The sequence below is a fragment of the Salmo trutta genome, chromosome 5, assembly GCF_901001165.1.
Source record: "Salmo trutta chromosome 5, fSalTru1.1, whole genome shotgun sequence".
Taxonomy (NCBI): Eukaryota; Metazoa; Chordata; class Actinopteri; order Salmoniformes; family Salmonidae; genus Salmo; species Salmo trutta.
Window position 1 is genome coordinate 16,444,290 of NC_042961.1, and position 18,561 is coordinate 16,462,850.

The window sequence follows — 18,561 nt, forward strand, 5'->3', positions numbered from 1 at the left end:
TGAAGGAGAGCGCTCTATGTCCCAAAATAGCTCAGCATGCACAGCGCGGCCCTTTGTGTACGTTGCCCATGCATCGTCAATGGCGTTATCAAAAGAATAATGGAGTTTCCCATCTCCTCTAAAGTTTCAAACTGGGCCTGCTAATTGGCTCATCGATTAAACATATGATCTCAATACATTTTTAAATTCCCAAAACTAAGATATGTTACGAACACAGTGCACTAAATTTTATAGAGTTGACACTTTGCTAAAGTAAAAAAAAATGCGTTGTTTAGAAGGAGTGCAGTGTTGAATTGAGTTTGTGCACACGCGTACTTCACAGAGGAGGCGTTACCTAACGGCAATATGCAAATAGTTGCTACAACGCGCCAATATCTCGTGCTTGACTTTGCCCAGCTCATTTATTGTTCTGCCCACTATGCTTCATTTGCTCCCTGTGAACGGCACAGAAGATCTATCTTGGGATAGTTATACATATCTTTGTTGTAGTCCTTAAACCTGGAAATAAATTTCATCTGGTTCGTTCAGTTAGAGAGGTAGACCCAACTCGGCGGAAAATCTGTCTCCCTCCAGCATGTTACGTTTTTTTGTTGTTTCCCCAACCAAGGAAGGACGTTTTGTATGGAAATCAATTGTATGGAGTGTCGAATTTGGTAAATAAAAAAATGCATGACTTATTTGCTACGTGAGGTTTATTTGATTGAAAATAAGTTTCGTAATGCTAATGCTGTTACGAGGGTACGTGACATACCAGCAACTTTGAAAAAAAAAAAAACTTAATCGGAGTTGTCTTGAGATGCATGGTCTGAGGCTAGTAGCATAGCATCTCTCTATTGAATACGTGCGGTTGACGTCAACAACCCTCATCGAACATTCAAAAGAGGATTACAATGAGATATATCCACCAATCCAAAGAAAGTGCCGCTTTGTGGACAACAACTCCCATTGTTAGGGCGGAGAAACATGTATTTTGTCAGTATGACCATAATCTTTGGTTCAGGCATTCCTATGTGGATAATTAACATACGTTTAGGAGAGTTTATACGTTTTGTTCTGTGAGATAATATAAGTCAGTTAACATGACCTTTATGAATGATGAAGCCTTTATGTGCTTTTAAAAAAATCACAAAAAGTTACATTAGCCTGACAAAGATGACCAATAAACGTTTAAGATCTCCTAAACCTGTGTTTACCGCTGACCTTATTTTTGGCGTTTATCCAAAAACAAAACTACAAAAACACTATTTGGAGTTAGTGTGCCTCAAAAATACGTAATTACTATTTATTTCTGGAGTTTCTGGTCAATATAATCGATAATCTGTGCCTCTGCCGTGTCCCCTAACCAGATGTTCTGGTTTTCAGAAGAAATGGAAAGAGAGCCTGTGACGCAAATCCGCTTTTGGAAGTTAACAACGAGACACCAACGATAGACAAAAAGAAAAAAAAGCCTGTCGTTTCCAATAGGAAAAATGTGTCATAGTGGGCAGAACAAGAAAGGAGGTGGGCAGAGCCTATTGGCGCATTCTACTATAGATCTGCATAGAAGAGAGTGTGTGTGTGTGTGTGTGTGTGTGTGTGTGTGTGTGTGTGTGAGTGAGTGTAAGAACTCAAATCGCCTTTGCACTCCTTAACAGCGCGATTTAAAAAAAACCTATGACAAAGGGGAAGTCTACAAAACTTAGTCCGTTCTGTTCATAACATATTTTAGTTTTGGGAACAGAAAACTGTATTGAGATCAAATGTTTCATTGATGAGAAGATTTGCAGAATGTTGACCAAAATCCATCTCGTTCCATCTTCTCCCATTGCCAGCAAATAGGCTTGATGGCGGATGCTTCCGGATGCTTCACATTTATACATCCAGTGAAATATCTGTCTCATTGTTCTATCTGTGGCGACACTCCATTTTAACTACTCTACAGTTACTGGATTGGTTGAACAGTGCAGAAGAGAACACCCCCGAAAGTTTTTTTTCTTCACGTCAGATCCAGGATGTAGGGGATCTAATTTCAGGCGTTTCTGTTAGGCCTGCCATATAAGATTAGGGGAGAGATAACCAAATAGAGAAACAGTATATACCATCGAAGAGTAAGGGACAGAATGTAAATAAACGAGCCCTGTGTTCACATATGGATTCACCTACTATGAATAGGTACACCACCAGAGACAGGAGAAGAGAGATGGAATGAGAATGTTATGTTTAAGGCCAGGAGTTTTCCTTGACCTGACTTCAGCATGTCAGTCAATCAATGACAAATAGAGACACATGGGTGAATTTATGGATGTTAAACTGGTTGTGATGCATGAGATGATGGGGAGTTATGGATTGTCTTCATTAAAACACCAGGTGGCGCCTTATGCACATAAAATCAATTTTTTTGTCAAACCCTTTCGAGAGAAGTAGTTGTCTGACTAAAACTGAAGGAGCAATGTTAAGTCAGTTGAGAAAAAAGTATTATTTACAATGATAGCCTAGGAAGAGTGGGTTAAATGCCTTGTTCAGGAGCAGAAGAACATATTTTACCTTGTCAGCTTGGGGATTCAATCTAGCAACCTTTCGGTTACTGGCCCAACACTCTAACCACTAGGCTACCTGCTGCCCAAACGATACTGTGATTTCTGGAGCTACTTCTGAGAAGGTGATGTATTATGATGCCAACTGACCCTAGTCACACTTCATTCCCCATTGCTTTCCATGGAAACATTCTGTGCTGTATTGTGGTGTTCTGTCTCTGACTGTGTACCATGACCTTGTAACGTATGCATGACCTTCAGAGCCTTAATCAAACGCAGACCATAGCTGATCATAGTCAATGTATTTTGTTGTACAATTTCAACTAGATATCCACAGCTATGCATTACGAAATTGTAGTAACCTACTGGGATAGTGGTGTATTATAAAATAACTTGGAATTGTTTGCTGTTACTGTATTTCTTTAATTAATGATCTCTTAATTAACATAATACCTTTTATTTTCACAAGAACTTACAAGATATTTGACAGTACAATATTACACATTACATACCTTTTCCAGCAACATAATCTATTGTGCCCAGTGTGAAGAAAATGAAATCAATAAGATCCTATCTGGATAGTCAGTCTGTGAGGCTATACAGGGCCTCTCTACTCTATAATGAAACATTTAATAAATAACATATTAGTTTGTCTACAGTACATTAGTCCAAAGTACATTTTTACAGACTCAATTCAAAATGTGGATTCCAGACAGATGTTTGTCATGTTGGCCTACATATTTATAAGACTATTATAAGCATTGCATTTACTTTCAAGTGTTAGTATTGATGGTCATGCAATTGAGTGCAGACCTTTTTAATACTAAGGTATTCAGTTTCTTCTAAATCAAAATGTGTCCTAGATTGCCCTAGATTTTTCCTAGTGGTGTATTGGTAGAGTGAATATATTTTCTACATTAATTAATATTAAAAAGGTGATGCAAATTTGACTGACTCGGCAGGCAGTTCTACCTAATTCAAGCCTTTATTGGAAAAAAGGTTTAGAATTGGCCAACAGCACCTTCTCCATTAAGGCCATCCAGAAAGTCCACAATTTCCTTAGCTCTGTCACCTCCATTATGAACAATGGACAACAGAACATGAATACTGCTATCACGTTGGTCAGTAGGTAGCATAATTTCCACTGCCTTCTTGTGGAAATCAATTGACCTGGAAGCATCTTGTTTTGCATAAAACAGATGTTGGGCATACCAGTTGTAGATTTTTTGTAAATTCTGTGGTTCCATTCCTTCCCTATCAAGAAGCAGGTCCTCGAATATCTTATCCGCTCTATCAACTCTGCCAGATTCTTTGTACATAGCAGACAGTTCCAGTTTAGCTGCAAGGGATTTTGGGTAGAGTGTGACCACCTCTTCATAAAGGTTGACTGCATTTTCAATCAGAATATGCCTCATTGGGTTCCTTTTCTCTTCCGGAGAGAAAATCTTCCATTTGTAACACTTCCCAAGATGCCTTTTCAGCTGGCGTGAATTGGGGTGCCTCTCCAGGGTCCTTCTTGCCAGGTCAATGCTTGAATCATTAGAGATGTAATCTCGTAAAAAATATAGCAAGATTCCAAATCCACCAAAGCTGTCCAAAGGCTTCTCTATCACTTCCTTTGCGAGTTTACGTGCTTCCTCAACCTGGCCGTTCTCTGCAAGCCTCTGCAGGTACATCACTGTGATGTACACATCTTCTGGATCCAATTCTCTAGCAATCTGTAGGTGCTCCAACATCTCAGATCGCAGCTTCGGGGTAATGTCTTTCTTTTCAACAGATTTATTAAACGCCATGGCGTAACCGCAGCGCAGCAACTTGTTCTCAGGGTCCCCTTTCAAGGCCATCCGGAAGCAATATACCGCTTCCTTCCTCTTGCTTACATCAAACTTATTCAAAGTCCAGGCCCTTTCTCCCCACACTACACCTGGGCAAGTCAAGCGGTTGTCCTGCAGTAGTCTCCCCACCTTCTCCACATAGGTCTGGCTCTCTGTCAGCTCCCCTTGGTGATAGTGCACCCAGGCCAAGTTCCCATAGTGGACTACCAGACTTAGCTCAACGTTGTCTGGGCTGTTTAGGCGAATGGCCTCTTCAGCCTTCTTCAGGCAATGAAGAGCGTCCTCTGTGGAGCCCAAAGCGTGGTGTAGGTAAGCCAGGAAGTTGTACAGATAACCCGTCCAGGAACATTGAACCCCCTCGCTGCTGCTGATGTCTATCATGGTTTCTCTGAGGCTGTGAAGTTTAGATCTGTTGTAATCCAGCTTCCAGGTGAAGTGGCATTCTAAACCCTGCAGCCTAATTTTCAATGAGTTCTGAGCCATTCTGGTTGAAAAAAGAAAACAGTTCAATCAAAATAGTTTAGAACTAACAATACTTAAGGGAGATATTTCAGACCTGGATGATGAACCAATTACTCGTTGTTTGTGTGTGAGTGAGAGAGAGGGAGAGAGAGAGAGAGATCACTTACTTCGGAGTTGGGCAAGAGAAAGCCATCTTGTGGTCTCTGAGTTTCAAGACAGAGCAAATGAGTGTCTGATTAGATACCTCACTGACTATCCTGATTTTATACTGTATGGACCAAATTGTTACCTTCCAATGGGCGGGTTATGCGGTTATTGTCATAGTTTCGTTTCAAACAAATAGAGACTAAAGCAAATGGGTGTGTACTCCACAAGACTCATGTTGAAACACGAAAGGGCCTTTTGCCACAAAGTTGGAAGCACAGAATCATCTAGAATGTCATTGTATGCTGTTTCGTTAAGATTTCCCTTCACTTGAATTAAGGGGCCTGGCTTGAGCAATGAAAAACAGCTCCAGACCATTATTCCTCCTCCACCAAACTTTACAGTTGGCATTATGCATTTGGGCAGGTATCGTTGTTCTAGCAAAACCTAGATTAGTCCGTCGGACTGCCAGATGGTGAAGTGTGATTCATCACTCCAGAGAACGTATTTCCACTGCTCCAGAGTCTAATGGTGGCATGATTTACACCACTCCAGCCGACGTTTGGCATTGCGCATGGTGAACTTAGGCTTGTGTGTGGGTGCTCGGCCTTGGAGGCCCATATCAGGAAGCTCCCTAGGAACAGTTATTATGATGACATTGCTTCCAGAGGCAGTTTGGAACTCGGTAGTGAGTGTTGCAACCGACGACAGACAACTTTTACGCGCTAGGCGCTTCAGCACTCGGCATCCCCGTTCTGTGAGCTTGTGTTGCCTACCACTTCGCGGCTGAGTCGTTGTTGCTCCTAGACGTTTCTACTTTACAATAACAGCACTTACAATTGACCGGGGAAAGTGACTTGATCTTGATGCCTGTGTGCCAAAACGATTTAGTTGTAAAACGAGAGTGACGAGTGTTTTCATAAAGGTAATATTGTCAAAATTCCGCTTTTAACAACCATCATAATTGGTCACTTGGCGATAATGTTCCCAGACAGCACACATATATCTCACTGACATCGGCCTGGCCGATGTAGTATGGAGAGCGTTTGCACATTGGCAAGATGTCGCCAAGACGTCGGCATTAGGCATTCGCCTTCAGGCGCTATTTGGACAATGCACGTCGAAGCTGCATGCTGTCTAACTCTCTACAGACAATGTAAAAAATACCTTTATTTGAGGTTGGACCCAACAGCAAATAATGTTTCACTACATGACTTGAATTACTCATTACCAAATGAGTGTAAACATCAAATTTGAATGTAAAATATAGAAAAGATTATTAGCAAAATTATACTGGCAATAATAAAACACAACAGGCTTTTAATTTTTGTCATTTAGCAGAGACTATTATACAGAGCAACTTACAGTGGTGGGTGCACATATTTTCATACTGGTCCCCCATGGGAATTGAACCCTCAACCTGGGTATTGCAAGCACCATGCTGTACCAACTGAGCTAAGTGGGACTATACTAGACTAGAAGTTATTTTGTTTGTAAGTAAAATGAAAAGAGAAGGTTCACATTAATGTCAAATTTATTAGGCTACTGCTATACAATCAAGTTCTTAAAAGAACTCCGGCATAAAGAGAGAAACAAGGCACAGAGAAACCGAAACATCACATGTAACAAAAATATATCTTATGCAGAGGGTGTCCAGTTAGTTCGATAAAGATGGAATTAAGGTTTTATTACAGGCAAATTGATTTTTGCAGTGAATGTGTGATGAATATATTTACAAAAAATGGTAACATTTGAGCCAAGTGGTGAAAATAATGTATGGGACAAGTCCTGTTGTCAGAAAATGCGTTTTTATTAAGTTATTTAAGCTTATAGGCTTCATACATCTTTTCTGGTAAAAGTATTGCCAACCATGACCCGAAAATGTTTGACTGTCCATGGGTAGGCTATGCATAAAATATGTGAAATGTGGCCCCAGCGGGTGAGGAATGATTATGCATCGAGAGAAGGCAGCATTGTTACACTCGGCCCCATTTCGATGTCTACACGATCTATGGCCGACTCTGTGATGCTGAGCGGCCATGTGACCGTGCAGCGTGCATGCATTTCGACCTCCCACACTCACAGCTGCCCTTCCGCCAACCTTCTAAATGGACCCCGATCTACTAATTATATACCGCTGTCAGGCCGACGTCGGTGAGATGTATGTGTGCTGTCTGGGTTGCATACAACATTGCATTCATTTGAGACAAATGTTGATTATTTCCATCAAACACAATCAAAGTTAACATAAGTCCTAGAGGCCTTCAATTTCCCAACTTTAGCCATGCTCAATTTTAGGGATTTTTTTTTATTTTTACAATGTGATGTTGCACTCCAAACGAATAACTTGAAATAACATGATGTAGGTAATTCAATAATCGAAAGAAATGTATTTATTGGCCTAGTTGGTTTTAAAAGTATTTAGGCATATCATGTGAAATAAGCCTCATGCGACATCATTGTCAAAAGCGCAAGAGACACTTTTGCATGTACGTCTAGATTATTTATGGATTGATCATATACCAAAACATTATGTTAACAACTCCAAAGCAGTTGCATGTGGCGCAGGAACCATTGACTCACTGCATACTTCTATTATCATGACACCTGCTATTAACTCAACTCGTTAGGGCAGCTCATTCAGTGATGCCAATTTAGCAATTTTGTTGCTAGATTTAGCAACTTTTCAGACTACCCTGGCAACTTTCTTTTCAAACAGCACCTAGCAACAAATTTAGCTACTTTAAAAAATGTATTTGGAACTTTTAGCAACTTTTGAAAAGTGACTCAAACGCTAAACTGCACACATTTTACCTCTAAATGACACAAAAACGATTTTCTCTGTCACACACTCAGTCACAACACAAGGTGCCTGGCTGCAAAAGTGCATTGTGAGTGACGTCAGCAGCAGGCTCTCAGCTCGTGCACAGGCAGCAGCAGGCCAGCAGCAATTTCAGCAAATTGCAAATCATTGTTGGCTGACTGCAGCAGCAGTGGTACGGGTTCGACGAGCCAAACCCAATGAATATAGTTGGTCACGAATGTTTGATCTTGAACAGAACTTTCAACATCAATCAACATGTCTCAATCAAAATTGTACAGCCAGAAGTACAGAAAAGAGTGGGAGTCTGTACCTGAACAAATGTGAAATCATATTTTTTGCCGAGATGGCCAGTCAATTTGAGTAACGTTATTGTTTATTCTACGTAATGACGCAGTTTTACGTTATCACGCAATGACATCACAATGTCATTTAGCAACTTTTAGCAATAAATCAACCTGCCTCTAGCAACATACCCTGAAAATTAGTTGGCAACACTGAGCTCATTAGATATCCTAAATATCTGTATCCTAAGTGGGACTCTTATGAATAAAGAGGTTTCATTCATAATTTTTATTTTTACCCATAAGAGTAGGAGTAAAATGTCTATTCTCAGCACATGCGACAAATGTTCTACTCTGGGACACTTTTTTGGATAAGGGCTCTGGTCCACCCTGATCATATGATAGTGTGATCATACTCCTACTCTGAAACGCTTTGTGAATACTGGCCCTAGTGTATGAATAGCAGTCTACAAAATCCTCCATATTCTTATTGCGTCTCTCACAGGTTTTATGAGATGGTCCTATTGCTTGTGTGATTTATATAGTTTGGCTCAACCAAAGTGCACTGCGAGCGACAAGGGCTCATTAGTCTCATTTCAAAAAATAAAATAAACGTAATCTCTTATTCCCACTGAGCTCAAGAAGTGGACGGAATGCATGTTTGAGAATCCAACAGTGAAAGCCACCATGTTCCCCAATGAGACCTACTGTACAAGGCCTTTATTAACAAAGGCTACGTCGAATGGAAATCCAATTTTGACTATTGCCTGTAGATACATGGCACGATGGCAATTCACCCTTGACCGTCCAGTTTTCCCATTCTAAAATTATTTTGACATATCCTCTATGTAATTAGGGTATCAGATGTCGATGTCAACTTAGTTGTGCAGCTGTGTATCTCATAGGAAACTTTTCTGAAGGTTCATTTCTGTGCTCCTCCAGACCATTATTCCTCCTCCACCAAATAAAAAATGTGTCACTATGCGTTCAGGCAAGTAGAGTTCTCCTGGAATCTGCCAAATCCAGATTCGTCCGTTCAATGGCAGCGAGCTTTACAACACACCAACCGACGCTTGGCATTGTGCATGGTGCGGCTGCTTGTGCAATGTTATATGCAACATTATCGGCAAGTGACTTGATCTTGATTCCTGTGTGTCAAAACAATTTAAAGTTGTAGAACGAGAATGAGGAGTGTTGATATAACGGTGATATTGTCAAAATACCGCTTTTAACAACCATCAGCATTAGTATAAACGTTTAATATAATTTTTGCCTGACATGATCACTTTGCATATTCTTAATTATTGATTATGTTGGCATGAATAACTTTTTTTTAAAGCAATTCTGATGGTTGTTAAAGCGGAATTTTGACAATATTACCGTTCTATCAACACACTCGTCACTCCCGTCTTACAACTCTATATCGTTTTGGCTGACAGGCATCAAGATTAAGTCACTTGCCAATAATGTTGCATACAACATTGCATACGTAAGAAACTGTCTATTATTTCCATCGAACACAAAGTTAACATAAGCCCTAGATGCCTTCAATTGCCCAATTGTAGGCATATTTGTTTTACAATGTGATGTTGCGCTCCAAAGGGATAACTTGAAACAACATGATGCAGGTAATTAAATGATCGAAATAGTCAAAAGCGCAAATACTGTTGCATGTACTTGTAGATGATTTATGGATGGAAATATCAAAACATTTTAACAACTCCAAAGCAATTGCATGTGGTGCAGAAACCACTGACTCAATGCATTTTTCTATTATCAAGACACCTGCTATTAACCCATAACTGGTTTGGACAGCTCATGAGGTTTCCTAAAAATCTATTTTTACTCATAAGAGTAGGAGTAAAATGTCTCTATTCTCAGAACTTGCGACCAATTTTCTACTCTGGGATGCTTTGTGGATATGGGCCCTGGTCCCCCCTGATCATATGATCGTGTGATCATACTCCTACTCTGAAACACTTTGTGAATACTGGCCCTAGTGTATGAATATCAGTTCACATAATCATTCACATTCTTATTGCATCTCTCACAGGTTTTATGAGATGGTCCTATTGCTTGTGTGATTTATATAGTTTGGCTCAACCAAAGTGCACTGCTAGTGACAAGAACTCATTAGTCTCATTTTCAAAACTCAAATAAATGTAATCTCTTATTCCAATCTGTCTGAAAGGTACCACTGAGCTCAAGAAGTGGACAGAATGCATGTTTGAGGATCCAACAGTGAAAGCCACCATGTTCCCCAGTGAGACCTACAAGGGAGCTATGTCGGAGGGAAACACCATTTTTACCATGGCCTGTAGATACATGGCACGGTGGCAGTTCACCCTTGACCGTCCAGTTTTCCCATTTTAAATGTATTTTATATTCCTGCGATGGTAATTATGTCATCAGCTGTAGATGTCAACTTAGTTGTGCAGCTGTGTATCTCATAGGACACTTTTCTGAAGGTTCATTTCTGTACTCCTTTCCTTTGTTTACATTTCATTGTATACGGAACATGGTTTGATTACCAGATGTTCAATGAACCCATAACAACGATTATTTAGAATGATTGTAGTGTAGTTTCATAAGTGGTAGATCAGAAATACTGATGGAACTATGTGAATCATGTCTGTTGAAGTTCATTTCTATCATGCTTTGTCAACACCTGGCATATTTTTAATTTTTTTACATTTACAAAAGCATATAAATATTTTCATGTAATAAAGACTGCACAACAAGAGTTCCGGTGTTTTTATATTCTTGTCCTGAAATCTGTAAGTGAAATAGTGTGATAGTCATCTGCATTACCTTTTCAAAACCAGTCCTGACATAAACCTATACTGTACTTGGACAGGTCTGTGAATAGAGGGTGGAGCACTGCCATGGAATAATATCTCTTTGTGGAATTGGTTATGCTACTGTCTTGCCTGCCACATTGTCAAGTCCTATCTTGTATGTCCATGCATAGCTAAATCAATGTCACGACACAACACAAGTAATAGACAGTCCTTCAAACTGGAAGCAACCTTCAACATTAATGAATAGAAAAACCTCATATGCAAATAAAAACATACATTGTTAAAATTACATTATGTGGTAAAATAGGCAAGTTACAATGGGTATGAGAGATACTGGCAATACTACAAAACATACAACTTAAAACAAACATATACACAAATTTTAACTAGTGCATTCCACTCTTCTATCTTCAACCATACATTTCTATTTGACATTTAATTATACATTGACCCAAGACTGAACTTAAACAGAGGGGAATTGTTTCCTTCAATTATACTGAACAAAAATATACTTTTACAGTTCATATATGGAAATCAGACAAGTGAAATAAATTCCTTAGCCCCTAATGTATGGATTTCACATGACTGGACAGGGGTGCCGGCATGGGTGGGCCTGGCTCCCAAATGGGTGGGCATATGCCCTCCTAGGCCCACCAATGGCTGCGCCCCTGCCCAGTCATGTGAAGGCCATAGATTAGGGCCTAAGGAATGTATTTCAATTGACTGATTTCCTTATATGAACTGTAACTTAGTAAAACCGTTGAAATTGTTGCGTTTATATATACCCACTTGGGAGTCAGGCCCGGCAATTCAGAATATATTTTCCCCACATAGGGCTTTATTACAGACAGAAATACTCCTCAGTTTCATCAGCTGTCTGGGTGGCTGATCTCAGACGATCCCGTAGGTGAAGAAGCTTGATGTGGAGGTCCTGGGCTGGCATGGTTACACGTGGTCTGTGGTTTCGAGGCTGTTTGGATGTACTGCCAAATTCTATAAACAATGTTGGAGGAGGCTTAAAGTAGAGAAATTAACATTCAATTCTCTGGCAACAGCTCTGGTTGACATTCTTGCAGTCAGCATGCCAATTGCACCCTCCTTCAAAACTTGAATCATCTGTGGCATTGTGTTGTTTGACACAACTGCACATTTTAGAGTGGCCTTTTATTGTCCCCAGCACAAGGTGCACCTGTGTAATGATCATGCTGTTTAATCAGCTTTTGATATGCCACATCTGTCAGGTGGATGGATCATCTTGGCAAACGAGGAACGATCAATAACAGGGATATAAACAAATGTGTGCACACAATTTGAGAGAAATACGCGTTTTGTGCGTATGGAACATTTCTGGGGTATTTTATTCCAGCTCATGAAACATGAGACCAACGCTTTACATGTTGCGTTTATATTTTGTTCAATATATTTGGCATTTCCTCGGCAAACTGCAATAGTAGCCAAGCATATGATACAAAATATACTCCATAAAGTTGTCATGGCTTTTAGGTTGGTTTTGTCTGTTTTTTGAAATTTCCCTCATGACAAAGACTATGATAAGGTATGAAAGTTATAGAGCCAGGAAAAATATAATTCAGAATTCATTGTTGTTAAGAGCTGCTACACTCTGTCTGAACATTAACCCCCATCACTTGTGGTACGGTTTTGGAAGCATGTGGACCTTCTTTATCTTTCATATCGGCAAGAAATCATTTTCCAAAAACTAAACAGGTTAAATTGATCAACTTTATATGTTTAGGGTTCCCACACGGCCATATTTCCATGTCACAGCACTTGTTTGTGGAAAACAGATGGAAGACAGAGTGGACTGGCAGAATCTAAGCGATAGAGGTGAGAGAGACATGGCTGCCAAGATGGAAAATGGAACATGAGTAAATATGGAGTGGGGAAATGCACAAGCCTTCTGAAAGATCTGAAGGAGAAGGTGGTGGACAAGAATAGAAGTAAAAGTTTAACATGTCTTGAGGGAATATGATATGGAGGAATTCACAAAACTTTTGGAAGAGCTACAGACGGAAATTAAACGCGACGAGAGTGAGGATGAATTAACTGCGGTGGCAGGGGCAGTGATGAATGCTGAGAAAGAGCTGAGTGTAGAGGGAAGCAGTGTGGTGAGGAAGGTTGGCGTCAAGTGCAAAACGAGGGGCATGTGCTCCAGTAGTTCAGAGATGGAACCTGACGAGAGTGAGGATGAAGTACCAGCGGTGAGAACCACCGAGTTCATGCCTCATCCCAATGACGACAAGTAAGATTCTGGCCCAGTGAGAATGAGATTTCTGGAGAGAATCTATCCTTGTGACCTGTGATGATTTATTGTATTTCTTCCGTCCAGTGGGAGCAGGTGCTCCAGACCAAGTGACAAGGACTGGGACTTGCTTCGCTCTCCAGAGCAGGGCGCCATTGAAAGGAGTGATAACAGGGGTAGCATTAAGTGTTGAGGAGGATCAGCTGAAATGGAAGATTCCTGGTGTCTGTGACACCCAGCATTTGGTGTGATGCAGATCCGGGGAGGAAGTGGTGAAACGGTGAAGACATTGTCTGTCCTGCTGAGTCTTTGTCCAACAAAGTACATTATTTTGTACATTTTATTCATTTAGCAGACACTCTTATCCAGAGCAACTTACAGTAGTGAATGCATACATTTCATTTCATGCAAGTTTTTTTTGTTGTACTGGCCCCCCATGGGAATCGAACCCACAACCCTGGCGTTGCACACACCATGCTCTACCAACCGAGCCACAGGATATGTCAGTCAGTTATCCTGTGAGAGAATTTGTTACGAAAATACTACAGTGTTTTAGGTGCCAAGCTTATGGTCATGTGGCAGCAGTGTGTAAGAGAGAGATTCTTAGATTTGAGAAGTGTGCAGGAGAACATGAGACGAAGGAATGTGTACTATCGGTGGAGAAAGTTGGCCCTAGACTCACTTCAATTTTCTTACCGCTCAGCAAGGAAAAAGCCAGTGCTCCAAAACCGCCATAAAAAAGCCAGACTACGGTTTGCAACTGCACATGGGGACAAAGATAGTACTTTTTGGAGCAATGTCCTCTGGTCTGATGAAACAAAAATAGAACTGTTTGGCCATAATGACCATCATTATGTTTGGAGTATAAAGGGAGATGCTTGCAAGCCGAAGAACACCATCCCAACCATGAAGCACAGGGGTGGCAGAATCATGTTGTGGGGGTGCTTTGCTGCAGGAGGGACTGGTAGATGTCCTAACCGACTTGCCAAAACTATAGTTTGTTCACAAGAAATTTGTGGAGTGGTTGAAAAACAAGTTTTAATGACTTCAACCTAAGTGTATGTAAACTTCCGACTTCAACTGTATATTCTTAATCCATTCCTTACTTAGATTTACATGTATTTTGGGTATATGTTGTGAAACTGTTAGATATTACTTGTTAGATATTACTGCACTGTTGGAGCTAGAAGCACAAGTATTTTGCTTCACCAGCTAAAACATCTGCTCAACACCTGTATGTGACCAATTTGTATTTATTTGATTATTTGATTTTGAAAATATTGATTCCAGACAAATGTTTGTCATGTTAAGCCTACATGTTTACAGGAATTAGAATACTTTACCGTCAGCCTTGAATTTACTTTAAAATGTTTGTATGGATGATCATGCATCTCTCAACAATCCCAGTAGCTAAAACTGTGCCCAGACACTTTTTAATATGAAAGTATTTTGTTTTTACTAAATAATTTTTGTCTCTAGATTGTCCTAGATACTAGATAGTTCTGGTTAATTCAAGCCTTTATTGGAAAAAAAGGTATAGAACTGGCCAACGGTACCCTCTCCATCAAGGTCATTGAGAAAGTCCACAATTTCCAAAGCTGCTCCTCCATTAAGATCAAGTGACAACAAAACACGGTTTCTGTTGTCACAGTGTTAATAAGTAAGTAGCATAATTTCTGCTGCCTTCTTGTGGAAAATAATTGATATAGAAGTATCTTGTTGGGCATGAAACAGCTGGTGGGCATACCAGTTGTAGAGCTTTTATAAAAACAAACAGTTCAATCAAAAATAGTTTAGAACTAAGTTCAGCTAACAATGCATAAGTGAGTGAGTGAGGGATAGATTGAGAGAGAAACACACTTAGGGAAAGAAAGCCATCTCATGATCTCTGAGTTTAAAGAGCAAATGAGTGTCTTATTAGATACCTCACTGACTTCTGTCCTGATTTTATGCTGTACGGACCACATCCTTATCTTCCAATGGGCTGTTATTGCCTCAAGTATTACAGATTTATTTCTAGCTATAATTTAGTTTCTAGCAAATAGAGACTAAAGCAAATGGGTGTGTGCCGCATTTTAAGTGCGCGTGAGAGTCATGTTAGGGGAGAGAGGTGAACCGAGAGGTGTAAATGGGCCCAAAATATGAAGTCTCCAGCAGGTGGCGTTTTTTTTACCCCGCTCTGTTTCCTCCATTAGGGAAAGTGGACGACAAAACACGAATACTACTCTCACGTCGGTCAGTGGGTAGCATAATTTCTGCTGGTTTGTGGAAATCAATTGACCTGGAAGCATCTTGTTTGACATAAAACAGATGTTGGAAATAGCAGTTGAAGAATCTATTGTAAATCCTCTATCTTATCTGCTCTATCAACGCTGACAGATGCTTTGTACATGCCAGACAGTTTCAGTTTTACTGCAAAGGATTGTGGGTAGAGTGCGACCACCTCATAAAGGTTGACTTCATTTTGGATGCTGAACTGGTGGTGATGCACGAGACAATGGGAAGTGATGCATTGTCTTTATTAAAACACTAGGTGGCGACTTATACACATCAAATCCTGTTTTTCCTCTGACTAAAACTGAACGGGTAGCCATCTGTACAAAATCATGGAGCTCAATGGGTGTGTAGTGTAATGTGTATTTCAATAATGTCACATACCTTAGAACTTAAAACATTAGTGAAATACTGCACAGTACTGTTGGCCAATCTTTCTCAGCAGCAATGATACTGTGATTGCTGGAGCAACTTCTGAGAAGGTGATGGATGAATTGCGATATCAACTGACACTTGTCATCCTTCATCCCCCCATTGCTTTCCACTGAAACATTCTGTGCTGTATTGTGGTGTTCTCTGTCTCTGACGGTGTACCCTGACCCTGACCTTGTACCGTATCCATGACCTTCAGAGCCTTAATCAATCAAACTCAGACCATAGCTGATGATAGTCAATGTATTTAGTCGTACAATTTCAACTGGATATCCACAGCTATGCATGAAAACATTTTAGTAACCTACTGTAGTGGTTTATAATTATAAAATGACTTGTTGTTGTTTGCTGATACTGTATTTCTTTAATTAATGATCTCGTAAAAGAATAGAACAGAATACCTTTATGTTCACAAGAACTTACAAGATATTAGACAGTATAATATTACACATTACATACCTTTTCCAGAAACAGAATCTATTGTGCCCAGTGTGAAGAAAAGAAAATAAATCATATCCTATCGCTCTGGATAGTCTGTCTGTGAGGCTATACAGCACCTCTCTACTCTATAATGCAATAAAAATAACATATTTGTTTGTCTACAGTACATTTGTCCACAGTTAACTTTATTTGTCATGTTAGGCCTACATATTTATGACTTTACTCTCAGCCTTGAATTTCCTTTCCAGTGTTAGTATTGATGATCATGCATCTCTCAGCAATCCCAGTGGTAAAATTGAGCACAGACATTTGGAATACTAAGGTATTCAGTTTGTACTAAATGAAAAATTGTCCTAGTTTGCCCTAGATTTGTCCTAGTGGTATAGTGAATATATTTTCCACATGAATCAATCATAAACAGGTCATGCAAATTTGACTGATTCGACAGGCAGTTCTGGTTAATTCAAGCCTTTATTGGAAAAAAAGGTCTAGAACTGTCTGACAGCACCTTCTCCATCAAGTCCATCCAGAAAGTCCACAATTTCCTCAGCTCTGTCTCCTCCTTTATGGACAATGGACAACAAAGCACGATAACTGTTGTCACGTTGGCCAGTGGGTAGCATAATTTCTACTGCCTTCTTGTGGATATCAATTGACCTGGAAGCATCTTGTTTGGCATAATGCAGATGTTGGGCATACCTGTTGTATAATGTTTGTAAATCCTGTGGTTCCATTCCTTCCCTATCAAGAAGCAGGTCCTCGAATATCTTATCTGCTCTATCAACTCTGCCAGATTCTTTGTACATGGCAGACAAATCCAGTTTTACCGCAAGGGATTTTGGGTAGAGTGTGACCACCTCTTCATAAAGGTTGACTGCGTTTTCAATGAGAATATGCCTCATTGGGTTCCTTTTCTCTTCTGGAGAGAAAATCTTCCATTTGTAACACTGTGCAAGATACTTCTTCAGTTGGCGTGAATCAGGGTGTCTCTCCATTGTCCTTCTTGCCAGGTCAATGCTTGAATCATGAGAGACGTATTCTCTGAAAAATGATAGTATGAGTCCAAATCCACCAAAGCTGTCCAAAGGCTTCTCTATCACTTCCTCTGCAAGTTTACGTGCTTCCTCAACCTGGCCACTATCTGCAAGCCTCTGCAGGTACATCACTGTGATGGTCAAATGTTCTGGATCCAATTCTCTAGCAATCCGTAGGTGCTCCAACATCTCAGATCGCAGCTTCGGGGTAATGTCTTTCCTTTCAAAAGATTTACTAAATGCTATGGCGTAGCCACAGCGCAGCACCTTGTTCTCAGGGTCCCCTTTCAAGGCCATCCGGAAGCAATATACCGCTTCCTTCCTCTTGCTTACATGAAACTTATTCAAAGTCCAGGCCCTTTCTCCCCACACTACACCTGGGCAAGTCGAGCGGTTGTCCTGCAGTAGTCTCCCCACCTTCTCCACATAGGTCTGGCTCTCTGTCAGCTCCCCTTGGTGATAGTGCACCCAGGCCAAGTTCCCATAGTGGACCACCAGACTTAGCTCAACGTTGTCTGGGCTGTTTAGGCGAATGGCCTCTTCAGCCTTCTTCAGGCAATGAAGAGCGTCCTCTGTGGAGCCCAAAGCGTGGTGTAGGTAAGCCAGGAGGTTGTTCAGATGACCCGTCCAGGAACATTGAACCCCCTCGCTGCTGATGATATCTATCAGGGTTTCTCTGAGACTTTCCAGTTTAGATCTGCTGTAGTCCAACTTCCAGGTGAAGTGGCATTCCAAACCCTGCAGCCTAATTTCCAAGGAGTTCTGAGCCATTCTGGTTAAAAAAAAGACAACAGTTCAATCAAAATAGTTTAGAACTAACTAAGGGAGATATTTCAGACCTGGATGGTGAACCAAGGACTTGTTTAGAGAGAGAGCGAGCGAGAGCTTACCTCTTAGTTGGACAAGAGAAAGTCATCTTGTGGTCTCTGAGTTTCAAGAGCAAATGAGTGTCTGTTTAGTTACCTCACTGACTTCTCTCCTGATTTTATACTGTATGGACCACATTGTTATCTTACAATCAGCTGGTTATGCTGTTTACTGCCTCACTTTACAAGCCGTATCAAAGTTTCATTTCTAGCCATAGTTTTGTTTCTAGAAAATAGAAACTAAAGTGAATGGTCATTGCAGACACCATTCCAATAACATTTACATTTAAAGATCAATCAACTTTAATCAACCAACCAACCGACCCATCATCCCAATTACTTAATAAATACATATATGATATTTCTGAGAAATTAATACAAACATAATTCAGCC

The 18,561-nt window shown here is 40.3% G+C and overlaps 2 protein-coding genes and 1 long non-coding RNA gene across 3 annotated transcripts; 1 reads left to right on the forward strand and 2 right to left on the reverse strand.

The window, feature by feature from the left end:
* Positions 1 to 1,741: 1,741 nt before the first annotated feature.
* On the forward strand, positions 1,742 to 10,802 carry LOC115193752 (uncharacterized). The gene is made up of 2 exons (XR_003878229.1): positions 1,742 to 2,638; positions 10,251 to 10,802. It is a non-coding gene; the product is annotated as an uncharacterized LOC115193752 (long non-coding RNA).
* On the reverse strand, positions 2,916 to 5,087 carry LOC115193751 (interferon-induced protein with tetratricopeptide repeats 1-like). The gene is made up of 2 exons (XM_029752708.1): positions 4,978 to 5,087; positions 2,916 to 4,832 (listed from the first exon to the last, which is right to left on the reverse strand). The coding sequence occupies exons 1-2, from the start codon at positions 5,001 to 5,003 to the stop codon at positions 3,515 to 3,517; spliced, it is 1,344 nt and encodes a 447-aa protein (XP_029608568.1). The 5' UTR covers positions 5,004 to 5,087; the 3' UTR covers positions 2,916 to 3,514.
* Positions 10,803 to 16,170: 5,368 nt separating the features above from the next.
* Positions 16,171 to 18,276, reverse strand: LOC115193753 (interferon-induced protein with tetratricopeptide repeats 1). Its single transcript, XM_029752709.1, has 2 exons — positions 18,192 to 18,276; positions 16,171 to 18,073 (listed from the first exon to the last, which is right to left on the reverse strand). The coding sequence occupies exons 1-2, from the start codon at positions 18,215 to 18,217 to the stop codon at positions 16,756 to 16,758; spliced, it is 1,344 nt and encodes a 447-aa protein (XP_029608569.1). The 5' UTR covers positions 18,218 to 18,276; the 3' UTR covers positions 16,171 to 16,755.
* Positions 18,277 to 18,561: the final 285 nt, after the last annotated feature.

Excerpts from the sequence above, each read along its gene's own strand:
- LOC115193753 (XM_029752709.1), bottom strand. The coding sequence starts at position 18,217 with ATGACTTTCTCTTGTCCAACTAAGAG. Across the intron at positions 18,074-18,191 it reads TTCTCTTGTCCAACTAAGAG|AATGGCTCAGAACTCCTTGG; the intron begins GTAAGCTCTCGC and ends TTTTTTAACCAG.
- LOC115193751 (XM_029752708.1), bottom strand. The coding sequence starts at position 5,003 with ATGGCTTTCTCTTGCCCAACTCCGAA. Across the intron at positions 4,833-4,977 it reads TTCTCTTGCCCAACTCCGAA|AATGGCTCAGAACTCATTGA; the intron begins GTAAGTGATCTC and ends TTTTTCAACCAG.